The 14,228-nt window shown below is 40.4% G+C and overlaps 1 protein-coding gene across 4 annotated transcripts in view; it reads left to right on the top strand.

The window, feature by feature from the left end:
- Positions 1-14,228, top strand: part of MED13L (mediator complex subunit 13L) — a 284,850-nt gene that overhangs the window by 230,806 nt on the left and 39,816 nt on the right. For 3 of the 4 annotated variants that reach the window (XR_007514943.1, XR_007514942.1, XM_049866378.1), the window contains exons 10-15: positions 755-1,486; positions 2,267-2,492; positions 3,533-3,638; positions 3,955-4,079; positions 7,077-7,176; positions 13,665-13,885. Coding sequence is in view for 2 of the 4 variants with exons in the window: in XM_049866378.1 (XP_049722335.1) it covers positions 755-1,486; positions 2,267-2,492; positions 3,533-3,638; positions 3,955-4,079; positions 7,077-7,176; positions 13,665-13,885 (1,510 nt within the window). In the remaining 2 variants the exon portion in view is untranslated. The remainder of the gene's footprint in view (positions 1-754; positions 1,487-2,266; positions 2,493-3,532; positions 3,639-3,954; positions 4,080-7,076; positions 7,177-13,664; positions 13,886-14,228) is intronic. The other variant, XM_049866379.1, reaches the window with a different exon arrangement.

Genomic DNA, 14,228 nt, shown 5'->3' with positions numbered 1-14,228 from the left:
TGTAGGACAGAGTAGAATTGCCCCATAGGGTTTCCAAGGCTGTAATCTTTACAGAAGCAGATTGCCACATCTTTGTCCCACACAGTGGCTGGTGGGTTCTAACCACTGACTTTTTGGTTAGCAGCTGAGCACTTAACCACTGCACTACCAGGGCTCCTTCTTAGATAATAGTGACATATAAAGTTTCTAGTATACTTATTAAATGTTCTTAGGATTAACCCCCATTACCTGAGTTTCACATTCTGGAATGGAGTAGCATAGTTATTTTATTCCCAGTTTATAAGACTGCAAGCCATTATAAGTCATTCTGTGTTAGAGTTAGTAGAATGTTCTAAACAGAAATTGCAGACTTCTTTTTTTTTTTTTTTTAAATTCTGGCCAGACAATGTCATGATTCTTCGTTTTCAGATGCAATATGGTTAGGTTATCTGAGGCCCTCACCAGATTTGAAAGATTTGGGGATTTTTCAAGTCAGTAATTGTGCAGGGGTTAGCAATATATTAGTTTATCCTTCTTGTTAAGTTCGTCTCTTACCTGCTTAACTTGTATGTGATTGGTTTGTCACTTTTTATCAGGGTGTGTTGCTTTCCTTAATCATTTTAAATATAATTAAAATGTAGAGTTCTGTTAGCTGTATGAGTGCATCTAGTGTGGGCCTAAAAAAACATAACCTGTCAGAGGCATCTCTTTTATAATATTATGATGCAGTTGTTTTCACCTCTGTATTGCTGACTTATTTTAATTCTCATTTCAGGCATAAACTTTTAAGACGTTGTGCAGCAGGACCCAACCGACCTCCCACAATATCTCAACCAGGGTTCAGTGCAGGACCATCATCATCTTCATCTTTGCCACCTCCTGCTTCTTCTAAGCACAAAACAACAGAACGACAGGAAAAAGGAGACAAGTTGCAAAAGAGACCCTTGATACCATTTCACCATAGGCCCTCTGTGGCCGAAGAGTTATGCATGGAACAAGATACATCAGGACAGAAGCTAGGGTTGGCAGGGATGGACTCCTCCTTGGAGGTGTCTAGCAGTAGGAAGTATGATAAGCAAATGGCCGTGCCTTCCAGAAACCCAAGCAAGCAAATGAATCTGAATCCTATGGATTCACCTCATTCCCCTATATCCCCTCTGCCACCAACACTCAGCCCTCAGCCTCGAGGTCAGGAAACGGAGAGTTTGGACCCACCATCTGTCCCTGTGAATCCAGCCCTCTATGGAAATGGCCTAGAGCTCCAGCAGTTGTCTACTCTGGATGACAGAACTGTCCTCGTAGGCCAAAGACTGCCTCTGATGGCAGAGGTTAGCGAGACGGCCTTATATTGTGGGATCAGGCCCTCAAACCCGGAGTCTTCAGATAAGTGGTGGCACAGTTACTGTCTCCCACCCAGTGATGATGCTGAGTTCAGGCCTCCAGAGCTCCAGGGTGAGAGATGTGATGCCAAAATGGAGGTCATCACCGAGAGCACTGCACTGCAAAGGTAAGGTGGCTCTGCACGCTCACCTGGCGCCTGAGCACCAGGGACTTTGCTCCTCATCTCTCCCTGCTAAACCTTCAGATCTGACCTGAAAGCAGCCTTTCTTCACCATTCTAGTCTTTACATATAGAAAATGCTAATGCTTTTGTCCTTCATGAAGGTTAGCACACATATCGTTGTTTAAACATGGTGGTAATAAGGGCTCCTTATGGCATTTTAGAGTTAATTTTTTTTTTTGACCTACTGTTTTTTGATCAAAGAATGTAGCTCTTTCTGTATTGTGTCCTTCCGTATCCCTGTCAACACATCACCCTTCGTATGCTGACACTTCTGAGGAAGGCTTTGCGTGCATTCTGGTATGTAGCATGCATCTAGTAATAGTACTTACCACTTAATACCACTTTCCAGCCACCCGTTATTCTGAACACTTTACATGGATTATCTCATTTGATCTTCACCACAAGCATATTATTATCCTAATTTCATAGCTGAGAAACTGAGGTCATGCAGTTAGTTAATAACACAGATGGAACCTGAACCTAGGCAGCCTGTCCCCAGAGCCCATGGAATGAGTACAAAAACATACATTCTTGGCAAAGCCTCCTGAGATGTATGTAATTGTGAATATGATCTTTGAGAGAAAAACACTAAACAGATGCACTTTTTAGTTTAAGCCTTATAAATGCTTTAAATCATATGTGCAGCTCTGTGTTTTTGTTTTTTTTTTTTTAATCATTTTACCTTGTCCATCTTGCTTAAATTGTCATTCATTTTCCCTTTCAGACTCTTAGCACAGCCTAACAAACGGTTTAAAATCTGGCAAGACAAGCAGCCCCAGATGCAGCCACTCCACTTCCTTGACCCATTGCCTCTAACCCAACCACCTGGAGACAGTTTGGGAGAAGTCAATGACCCGTATACCTTTGAGGACGGTGACATAAAATACATCTTTACGGCAAACAAGAAATGCAAGCAAGGGACGGAGAAAGATTCCCTGAAAAAGAATAAGGTACCATGAGACCTAGAGAGAGTCCCGTATGGTGTGGGTTTCTATCTATGGCGACACTACATGTATGGGAAGACGTCTGAGGCAGAACGTTTGAGATAGTCTTGCCTGATTGCTCTGTCCCCATATTCATGCTCTTGGTATTATTGTACTGAACAGCGTATTGTTCCTTTTTATGTCATGGCTCACCTTTGTTTAAAAGTCAGCCGAACATAAATGAAGCCTCATATTTTCCAGGCTGTAGCTCGTCCAGCGCATGTTTCCTCTCATATGCTAATCCTTGTTGGCCTATGCTCCCTGCTTATTTCTCTTTAAGAATAATTCAAAAATACCTGAAACGTAAAGAAAAAAATGTTGATACTATCTACTGTTTATTGAGCGCTTATCATGTTTTATCATGTTTACTATATTGAGCGCTTTACCTGTATATCTCACTGAATTAATATTAACACTCCTCACAAACTGTCAGTGTTAATTTTCCTGGTTCCATTGTCATAAGAATCAGTACTGGGGGCGTATGCTGTCTTTAGCCTTAAATTTTTAAGACATTCTAAAATACTGGGCCATTTAAAGTGATATTCTTGAGAGCAGAGGAAAGAAGACAATTAAAAGAGGCAAGTTTAGTTCAAGGGAACACTTCTTAGACTCCTTTACAGAGATCTGTTTAGATCCAGAAAGCGCGATCCATTAGTCTGCATCTAAAAAAAAAAAGTCTGCATCTAAGTTGTTAAAAAAGGAAAAAAGGCAGCTTTTAACACCGTGGCCAGTCTGTAATCAAATGCCCCCAGTACCATTGAGGCTTAAAACCCTCATTCATTCAGAATAGCCCATTGGGTTGAGGGAAAAGTGGGGGAGTTCTTGGTTCCGTGTAAATTCAGGAGAAAGGGCATCTCTTTTATCTCCTTTGGTTGCATAGACCATGGTTTATCATACTTGTGCTCATAACAAGTTCCATTCTACCCTCTAATTCTTTGTGTTCTCCCTCATATTCCACACTTTGGGTTGGTGTTCATGTGTTTTGTTTGGCTGAATTTATTACACAGTCAGAGGATGGATTTGGTACCAAGGATGTCACTACACCAGGTCATTCCACGCCGGTGCCTGATGGGAAAAATGCCATGTCTATTTTCAGTTCTGCTGCTAAAACAGGTGTGTACAATGATTATTTGCCTCACTTGGATTGTTGCTAAAATAAAATGCAAGGGAGATGCTTCTCAACGTAAAATTATATTCTGATTGTAGTAGCAGTAGTTCGATCTCATCTTGAATATATTCATCATAGTTTGTTTTTCAGTTCCTTTCAAAACTGATGAACATATTTGGAAATAATGGTCACTAAATTTAATTAAAACCATAGGGAACAAATTCACAGGCAGGTCTTGTGCATTGAGATCTGTGTACTCCCCTCACTCTTCCTCCCTCGGTGAAGCCGCTCATTCTGGTCCTCTTGCCTCCTTTCCTGCAGACGTCCGGCAGGATAACGCTGCTGGCAGAGCTGGCTCCAGTAGCCTCACGCAGGTGACGGATTTGGCGCCTTCCCTGCATGACTTAGACAACATCTTTGATAATTCTGATGACGACGAACTTGGGGTGAGTCTGCCACAGCTTCACGTACAGACGTTTCCCTACAAGGGAGGACATGATGACGTTGCTGCAGTGTTTCTTTATAGTTTGGTCTACTGAATTGAATGTTCTTAAAAAACGTTGGTATCCTTTGAAAAAATTGCAGAGTTACCAGGGTAGTATCTAACACCCCTCGAACTTTGTTTGTTGATGGCCCTTTTCATTAGTGTTATTTCTGTTGTAAACATTGCAGTGTTTCCCCTTTACTGTAATAAATCCTTCAAAATACCATGGGCTGTTAGGAATGTGTTATGTAGTCTCCCTGGGTCAAGTTTGAAAAACATCCATATAACTTCTTATTTATCTGTTAACTCAGAGGTCAGTCTACATTTTGAGAGATATATAATACAAATCCGATTCATACTTTCTAGGAACATGGTATTGTAGTAAGGAAATAGAACTTGTGCACATAGAAGTTAAAGAATATAAAGCATTATGTGATGAAAGTGGCAGATAAGAATTGCTAACTCTTTTAGAGAACAGCTGGCCCAAGAGTATGGAAATTTGTGCCTTCATCCTCCTAACCAACTCTGTTCCTTTGGGCAAATATGAGTGCCCATTTATTTGTGAGGAACCTAGAGATGAGTAAAGATAGGCCCACTTTTCAAAGAAGTCAGTTCATTAGTTTATTTTTTCTTTCTTTCATTTAATTATTTCACTACTTCCCCATCTGTCCATTTTATATACACTCTTAATCATTTGATGATCAGTTCCCTTGTGACTGGTACTAAGCCTAACCATTGAGGTTACAGATGTGATTAAATTACCACGCCTACACTTGAGACACTCACAGACTTAAGGAGAAATAACATATACGTAAGGTTACAATATATTTGTAACTCTGAATGTAGTAACAGACCTGAATCTAAAGATGCTGTGCATTCAAGTACATAAGGACAGGGAAGCACTGTTTAAGTTAAGGCTTGAACATTAAGTAGGAATCACGTTTCTAAGGCCCAGATCACTTTAAAATAAAATGTATCTGCTTAATAGGTAATATACACCATTAATGTCATAGATACTTAGAAGACAATGAATCCATGATGGCCTCAAAGAATGGATTTGACTTGAAATGTGGAAAGACCGGGTTCAGTGAGAGGCAGGGCAGGGACATTAGTTTGAGCCTGGCATAAGCCTTGGTTAACAACAGAAATGAACTGAATAGATTGTGGGGGATAATGAACAGACCATTGGTCTGCTTTCTGATGCTGGGGAGAGACAGATATGGTTAGGAAGACTTTTGGTTAGGCTCCGACCTTTGAACTTCCCCTATACTATACCTGTAGTGTGTTCCTCTGAAGGCCGCTAAATGTGGAACTGACCTGGTAGGGTGAGTGCTACTTTCTTTGTTACCATGCTGATAATGCAGAAAGCAGGACCGTTATTTGGTCACTTTTGTATTGAAGAAGCCCTGGTGGCGCAGTGGTTAAGGGCTCGGCTGCTAACCAAAAGGTCAGCAGTTTGAATCTACCAGCTGTTTCTTGGGAACCCTGGGGAACACTTCCACTCTGTCCTATAGGGTTGCTGTGAGTCGGAATCGACTTGATGGCAATGGGTTTGATTTTGGTGTTGCTTTTTGAAACATGAGGCCCTGAACGCATAAGTGAGTGCGTGAAGGAAAAGGACATGGCAGTGTGAAAAGCCCTTTGGTAGAAGAAGTGACAAACTTTCTTATTGCTGATCCAGGTATCCGAGGTCCTTTTTGAACTTGACTGTCTCCTAAAGCCATGTATTGCCTTGGATTGATTTTAATGATCCTGAGGGGTAGGATAGGTCTTTGGGTGGTGATGGTAGGAACAAAGTATGAAAAGAAAAGGAATCACAAATCAAAGGAATAGAAGGGGAGAACGAAAAAAAGGAAAAGAGCAAGCCATATGGAGTGGCCCAGTGTTCTTCTTCATGGCCACCATTGCTAGTGAGTGATTGCTTGTCTCTGTTCTGAGCCATTGTAGTTATTCTCTACATAAATTATGAATGGCTGCTGGACTGAATGTTTAAGATTTTGGAATATATTTTTAGCAATGTTAGTATGTAAAGGACAGCTAGACATTTCAAATCTGATTTTCATTTCTCTGAACTGAGTGTTTCTACTTTACTGTGATTTCTAGCCTAGCATTTAATCAAGTGAACAGTTTACCTTAAAATCATTTGCTAATTCATCTTACTTCGTAACTAGAATTGGCTTTTGGCTAAGTTTTCATCTCAGATGTCTTTGAATTTAATTTTACATTTCAAGTCTGTGACATGGTTTAAGTGTAAGTAAAGAAAACCAAAAGACCTTCTATTTGTAATAATCCTTTTTTCTTTGTTTTATTTTATCTTACTTTATTTTTTTAATCAGTTCACTTGAGTTCTTAAAGATAATTTGCCTAGTAAGGGACTTTAAATAAACAGATCAGAAAAAAACCTCCTCTATATTTCAGTCATTTTATGAGATGAGGTTATTTTTTGTAGAGATGAACAGTAACCGCCGAGATAGGTCCAGAAGGTAAAGGGTTTGTCATGGTGAAAAGTAAAAGATTTATAGCTTGGGAAGGCTTGAGGTCATGTCTTTTAGCTTCCTGCCTCCAAACAGAAGGCAGAGCAAACCGATTGCCAATCACAGCTGGAGGCACCACCCTGATGTAATCATGGTGTCTGTGAAACTACTCTTCTGGTGACCTGGGAGGAAAGAGTTGCTTAAGGTCTGCAGTCTCTGCTTTGGTGGCACAGTCTGCCCTCACCAGATCCGTGAAAAAAGACTCAATCACTCCATTTCCCGTATTTGATTGATAAGCTTGTAGCCATCACCTTTGTTTCTCTCTCTGCTGGTATTTCCAGGAGTTTACGCAGAGAACACTGTGTAAGAAGATATCTTTCCTTCATTTTTCAATAGTAATAGACATACACTAAGAAATATTTGATGACTGCCCTGCTTATACACACATGTGTGACTCCATTGTAATACGAACGATCTCTTCTCAGGCTGTGTCACCTGCACTGCGCTCATCAAAAATGCCTACAGTTGGGACAGAAGACCGGCCTCTCGGAAAGGATGGAAGGACTGCCGTTCCTTACCCACCAAGTAAGTGGAGCAAATTGACTGAGGTTTGACTCACTGCCTAAACGTGTAATGTTCTCTATACTCAGTGTCGCCTTCTCTGAGATACCCCTCCTTTTACTCTTTCCTTTGACAAAATTCTGATTATGATCTGAAGCTCGTGTAAGCTGGTGTTCCCACAATGACAGGAGCCGGTTGTACACAGGGAGGAGCACCATTTGAAGTCCTTTTCTTTTGCTTTCAAGTTAAGAACCTTGTTGTATGGTTTACAATATGGAGAACAACATGTTTCAATTTGTTTTTCTAATAGTCCTTTCCTAGCAGGCAAAATGCTACTCAGGTGGTTTTCAGGGAGATATTCTATTATGAGAGTTTGTGTAAAATGTTTCAATTTTCATACATTTAATTCATCCAGCGATAATAGTTATTAGTTTTCTGTGATCCTTTTTCAGATTCATACTGAAGTTTTTGTGTTTTCCTTTTGAAATCAACTAGTTTTTATTATGTATGCTGACAGGAAGAGAAACATCTTTTTTTTTTTCCAGTATATTCTTTAAGAAACCACGTTATTCTACAAGAGAAAAGGGTGTCAGGGTGGCTTATGTGGGCCCTCTGAAGCAGAAACGTAATTCCGTTGCAAATCATTCTTTAATACCTTCTCATTAACTTCAGCTGGTAATGAGAACAAATTGAGGGGAAAAACCACCATGTCATAGGGATGAGTCAAAAAGTTTTATGAACCTATAAATGTAGTGCTGATTTACTCAAATGTAGAAGTGTGAAGTATACAGAGATTGGATTTTGACAGCTTTAGTGGATCCATAGCTTTTTAAAATATGCAAAGCTTTCTCAAGCATGACATGTATGAAAATGAATAATGATAGCCAGCCAGTTGCTGTGGTTTTTTTAATTAAACATTTTTCTTTTTTTATTACCCTGCACTGCAGAATTTTACAAACATGGAGCTCACAGATAAAAAGAAACAGTACTGAAATAGATACATATGAAACAGGTCCGATGGGTGAATTTCTTCCCTAGTATTGAACTGGCTCACCCTCTGCCCTTTTTGACATTAAGTGATACGTAGCAGTGCTAACTGTCAGATAACTTGTCCAAGATTTTTCACCCACCAAGCACCCTGCTGGTTAGTGTCATTGCCCAGGAGAGGAGTACTGTGCTCTCTCCTTTCTATTCAAAAAGCAGTTGTTTCAAAGAGAAGCTACTCAAAATTTGATGATAGCATACAGGTTATAAAAATTAATGAACCTGGAATGTGGCACAGAAATATTAGCATCAGGAAAATTCACATATCTAGGAGTTAAGAGGATCTTTTTAATTTAAATATAAAAGTGCATGTGTGTCTAAGTGTAGGCACACACACAGAATTTCCTCTCAAGAAAGGACCGTGAACCCAGTTAAAAAATGGGCAAAGGATATGAACAGGCACTTCATCAAAGAAGACATTCAGGCAGCTAATAGATACAAGAGGAAATGTTCACGATCATTAGCCGTTAGAGAAATGCAAATCAAAAGTACAGTGAGATACCATCTCGTTCCAACAAGGCTAGCATTAATCTGAAAAACACAAAATAAATGTTGGAGAGGTTGTGGAGAGACTGGAACACTTATATACTGCTGGTGGAAGTGTAGAATGGTACAACCACTTTGGGAATCGATTTGGTACTTCCTTAAGAAGCTAGAAATAGAAGTACCACATAATCCAGCAGTCCCACTCCTTGGAATATATCCTAGAGAAATAAGAGCCATCACATAGATATATGCATACGTTCATTGCAGCACTGTTCACAATAGCAAAAAGATGGAAACAACCTAGATACCCATCAGCAGATGAATGGTTAAACAAATAATGGTGTGTTGTATGTTCACACAGTGGAATACTACGCAACAGTAAAGAGCAATGATGAATCCGTGTAACATCTCACAACATGGATGAATCTGGAGGGCATTAAATTATGCTGAGTGAAATTAGATGCAAAAGGACAAATATTATATGAGACCACTTTGATGGTTACGAGGGTGGAAAGAGAGAGAGGAGAATTCACAAAATAGACAGTAGACAAGAATTATTAGGTCAAGGGAAGGACAACACACAATACAGGGGAGGTCAGCACAACTGGACTAAACCAAAAGCTAAGAAGTTTCCTGAATACAACCAAATACTTTGAGGGACAGAGTAGCAGGGGTGAGGGTATGGGGACCATGGTTTTGGGGAACATCTAGGTCAATTGGCATAACAAAGTTTATTAAGAAAATGTTCTGCATTCCACTTTGGTGAGTGGCATCTGGGGTCTTAAAAGCTTGCCAGCGGCCATCTAAGATGCATCCATTGGTCCCAGCCCACCTGGAACAAAGAAGAGTGAAGAACACCAAAGACACAAGAAAAATAGGAGCCCAAGAGACAAAAGGGCCACATAAACCAGAGACTCCATCAGCTTGAGATCAGAAGACCTAGATGGTGCCTGGCTACCACCACCGACTGCTCTGACAGGGAACACAAGAGAGAGTCCCTGACGGAGCAGGAGAAAAGTGAGGTGCAGAACTCAAATTCTAGTAAAAAGACCAGACCTCATGGTCTGAGACTGGAGGAACCCCAGAAGACATGGCCCCCAGACTCTCTGTTAATCCGGACCGAAAACCATTCCCGAAGCCACCTCATCAGACAAAGATTAGACTGGAGTATAGAACATGAAGTAATACTTGTGAAGAGTGTGCCTCTTAGTTCAAGTAGATACATGAGACTAATGGGCAGCTTCCATCCGGAGGCGGGATGAGAAGGCAGAAAGGGATAGGAGCTGGCTGAATGGACGAAAAGTTAACTTGAGCTGTAAACTTTCACCTAAAGCACAATTGAAAAAAGAAAGAAGAATGAAAATACCCTGGCAAGATGTTTTCGTCTCTGCAACAGCTTTACTGGACATTGAGTTGGGAAGACAGATGTATTATAAAATTTACTATCTAGAACAGCGCTCTCCAGCAGAAATACACCGTGGGCCGCAAATGAGAGCCACAGGTGTATTTTTTAATTTTCTAGTAGCTACGTTAAAAAAGTAGAAACAGGTGAAATTAATTTTAATGATGTGTTATTTAACCTAATGTATTTAAATATTATTACTTCCACATTTAATCAGTATAAAAAGTATTGACAGTTTACATACTTATGGGTGCTAACTGTTTGGGGCCTGGTGTGTACTGACACATGCAGCACGTCCCAGTGTAGACAGGCCTTGCTTCTGAGTGCTCAGGAGTCACGTGTGGGTAGTGGGTACTCTGTTGGCACAGCACAGGTTCATAGTTATTTACTTGGGATATGTGTCGTGATAAAGTAAAAAAAAAAAGGAAGCGTTTTCCATTTTCTTAGGTTTTATTGTTAACCAGTTGTTTATAAATTTTCATCTTTAAGATCATGTCAGTTTGAAATAAGAGTCTTTGAGGGGCAAAGTGAAAGAGTTGGACTTTGAGTTTGCTTCGTTTATGTGTTCTACAAGAGCACGTGCTGTTTGCAAGGAACTCTGCTAGGTGCTCTTCAGTGGGAGAATACTGGGGAATCAGTGAAGACCTTATGTTGGGGCTTCAGTCCTGTACGTGAATTCTTAAAACACAGCAGAGGAGACAGTAGGTGTGGGGAATGAGCGTCAGCTGGAGTGCAGACAGTGTATGAGTAATTGGGGCACTGGGCAAGATGGCGCAACTTTAGTCCATTCTAGTAGCTGTCTCCTCCCTCACTTTGCCATTTTCTAGGAAGAAAATTGAACAGGCAAACAGTGCTTTTCTTTTCTGGAGAACCAAAGAGTTTCTCTGGGTCTTCTGAATCTTCCTGCCTTACCTACTTTGAGTCTAGTTCCCTTTGAACATCTCAAAACTTCTTTAGGAGCATCTCAGAAATTCCCCGAAACTTAGCAACATTCCCATCTTTTTCCATTCAAACCAAAATTTGGAGCCAGGCCTAATTAGTGATGACTCCATCACTGACTGTTGAGATGTATGTGGCAAAGCGTCTACTTATTATGCACATACATTATTTCATTTAATAGGCACAAAAAACATAGGAGGTAGATGTTATTGTTCCCATTTTCCAGGTGAGAACATTGACACTAGAGAGGTTAATCTTCTTTAAGAATACCTGGTAATAAGAGTGAGACCACCTTTTTAAAGTGACTCTCTGGCAGGCAGAATCTCATTTTATCCAAGCTTTTTTGTGCTGTTTTAGCTTTGGTAAAAATCGTGAAGCTGGCTGAGGCTTTCCAAACTGAGGTGTATGACTATGTCAGGTGCATCAAAGAAATCAAGTAGCCCAAAGCGGAAAGTACCTTTATTACAGTTTTTAAAGAAAATTTAAAAACTAGTTTAAGGAAACTTTTTTTTTTTTTTTTGATATGACTGTGTACTGTAACCAGAATACTTTGAAGTGAAGGACAGGCTATGCTTAAGCTCACTGTCATTTTAAATCTAAGACAATATATACAGTTTCCTTCTTTCCCAGAGATTGACACTGGCAATTAAGATCTGTAGCATAATGTGAGTTTGAAGATTTTGTAAAGCAAGAGTATAGATAACAACATTACACTTACAAATTGATTTTACAGTAAAATTGACTAGTAGCTGCTTTCTGGCTTGGGGAAAAGAAATAGAGACTAAAGGTTAGAGGTAATGAATGTATTTCAAGTATAATCTAACTGTACATCAAAATCTTTAGCTTTCCTTTAAAGAAAACCTAACTGACCTGGTTGCTGCTGCTACATTTAAGGACCAGCTTTTCCATCTCACAATTTATCAAGTATATAGTGTCTCAGATGGTTCTGTGATAGTGCCATGTTTGGCTTGGCTTGGCTTATATGCCTAGCTCTATGAATTGTTAAATTCCTTAGGGGTAGGATGCTCTTACAAGAAGAAGGTGCCTTCAAGATCAGCTTAGGGCTTTTAGTTTCTTCGTTTGTTTTTTAGGAGCAGTAGGTACCACTTTGTCTAATGGAATCTTACAGAACCTCGTTATAGAAGGTAGGAGTAGAGCTGTTCTGATGGAAGTAGGAGCTGATATCTGGAACCCTTCCTACCTGACACCTCACTCCCCTGTTTCACACACAGGCACCGGAGGCCAAGAGGAGGGCCAGTGATTTAGGGTTATCTGTATTTTTTTTTTTTTTTTGTAACTGCTCAGCAGCAGACATACCAAAGATCATCTAATCCGGAGGGTCTCACCTTTTTTTGGCCTCCGTATGCTGAGGTGATTGGAAGCTCTTTCCACTCTACCACAAAAAACGGAAAGAAAGAAAGCCTACTGAGAATCACGTATCTAGCTAAGCCTTCCCTTTTAGCTGAATTAACTGATGCCAGAGAGGAGGCAGTGACCTGACCAGGGCAGAGCTGTGACCCGGCGCCCGCCTGGATGGTGGGGCCCGCCCACTACTGCACTGTGCTGCTCTGCCTTAGACTCTGTCCCTGGACAGGGTACGGCGCAGTGTTGTTTATTAGTTTCTGATTCAGAGCTAGAAGTCAGATCTCAGTCTATTCAGTGGATACCCTTTGCCTGTTCAGATGTTGAAATTGCTAGAAAGAGCAATACAATGGAAAATAGGACAGAAATGTGATGCCAGATCTCCGACTTTGACTTGTGGCTCCAAACCTGTAAGTAAAATTGCTGCACAGGACACCACCTAGTGGCTGGACTTCACAACCACAGCTTGAGTTCCGTTGCATGTCTCCCTCCTGTTTAACAGTCAGCTCCTCAATGGTGATGGTGTTTACCTCAACTATATTAAAGTGATTAAAAACAAAAAAAGTGGGCATCACCATTCTAAGTATTTCCTCAAAGAAATTTTTTATTCGATTTTCAATAAATTGTCTTTTGGGTCTAGGTAGAATTGTTAATTCTAAATAAGAAGTTTCTTTTTAATATCAGTCTGGAAGAATTTCCCCCAAACAACAGCTGTGACTGTAGTGAAGTTGTTATCTAGCTGAGTAACCCCACTATATATGAGCTACCATTTCTGGCTACAAACAGTTCTCATTATCTGTAATATAAATGCGTGATGTTGTTGTTCATGGATTTTCTGGGTAATCCTTGCTATGTAATATTTGTTATGTAATTCTGAAATATTTCACACTTACCTGTAAGTAGGGATAGAACTTTCATTAAAGTTGGTACTCCATCTCATTAGTTCCAATTTCTATGTAGTTCATCTCCTTAGACTTGCAACCAGTGGCTGGAAGAAAAAATACATGTTATGTAGAGTTGGTTCATTTAACTAATGTGAGGCCAAATCATCAAGCATCAAGAGGATAATGGTAAAGCTCCAGAAAAGGACAAATTTCTGCTGATGGCCTTCTTCTTAGAGGCTTCCATTCTCAGCATTCTGCTGTATAGCTGATACGACCACTCAGCATTATTTTTTGGTGCCAACTAGGGTGCCTGCCTATGAGCTGGGATTTCTTTTAAAAGCCTTACCTGTTAAAAGAAATGGTGTTTTTTTTTGTTTGTTTGTTTTTGTTTTTAGCAGTTGCAGACCTGCAAAGGATGTTCCCCACCCCTCCATCTTTGGAGCAGCACCCTGCCTTTTCTCCTGTGATGAATTATAAAGATGGAATCAGTTCAGAGACAGTGACAGCATTAGGCATGATGGAGAGCCCGATGGTCAGCATGGTTTCCACACAGCTCACAGAATTCAAAATGGAAGTGGAAGATGGGTTGGGAAGTCCCAAACCAGAGGAGATAAAGGTAGATGGCAGTATATTCACTTTTCCAAGGCAGGAAAAGCTTATTCGTAAGCCGCATATAGGTAAATGTCCAAGGCTCCTTTCTATTGGGTCATGAGGTATATCACCTAAGGAGCCCCAGTGGCACAGTGGTTAAAAACAAGCGCCTGGCTGCTAACTGAAAGGTTGGCGGTTTGAACCCACTTGAGGCTCTGAGGGAGAAAAGACCTGGGGATCTGTACCCATAAAAATTACAGCCTTGGGAACCCTATGGGGCTGGTTCTGCTCTGTCGCATGGGGTCGCTATGAGTCGGAATCAACTGGGCAGCAACAGATTTGGTTTTTTAATGGGTACATCACATGGT

This window comes from Elephas maximus, chromosome 22, assembly GCF_024166365.1.
Source record: "Elephas maximus indicus isolate mEleMax1 chromosome 22, mEleMax1 primary haplotype, whole genome shotgun sequence".
Taxonomy (NCBI): Eukaryota; Metazoa; Chordata; class Mammalia; order Proboscidea; family Elephantidae; genus Elephas; species Elephas maximus.
Note: the sequence above shows the minus strand (reverse complement) of the source record. Positions and strands in the feature narration are given on the sequence as shown.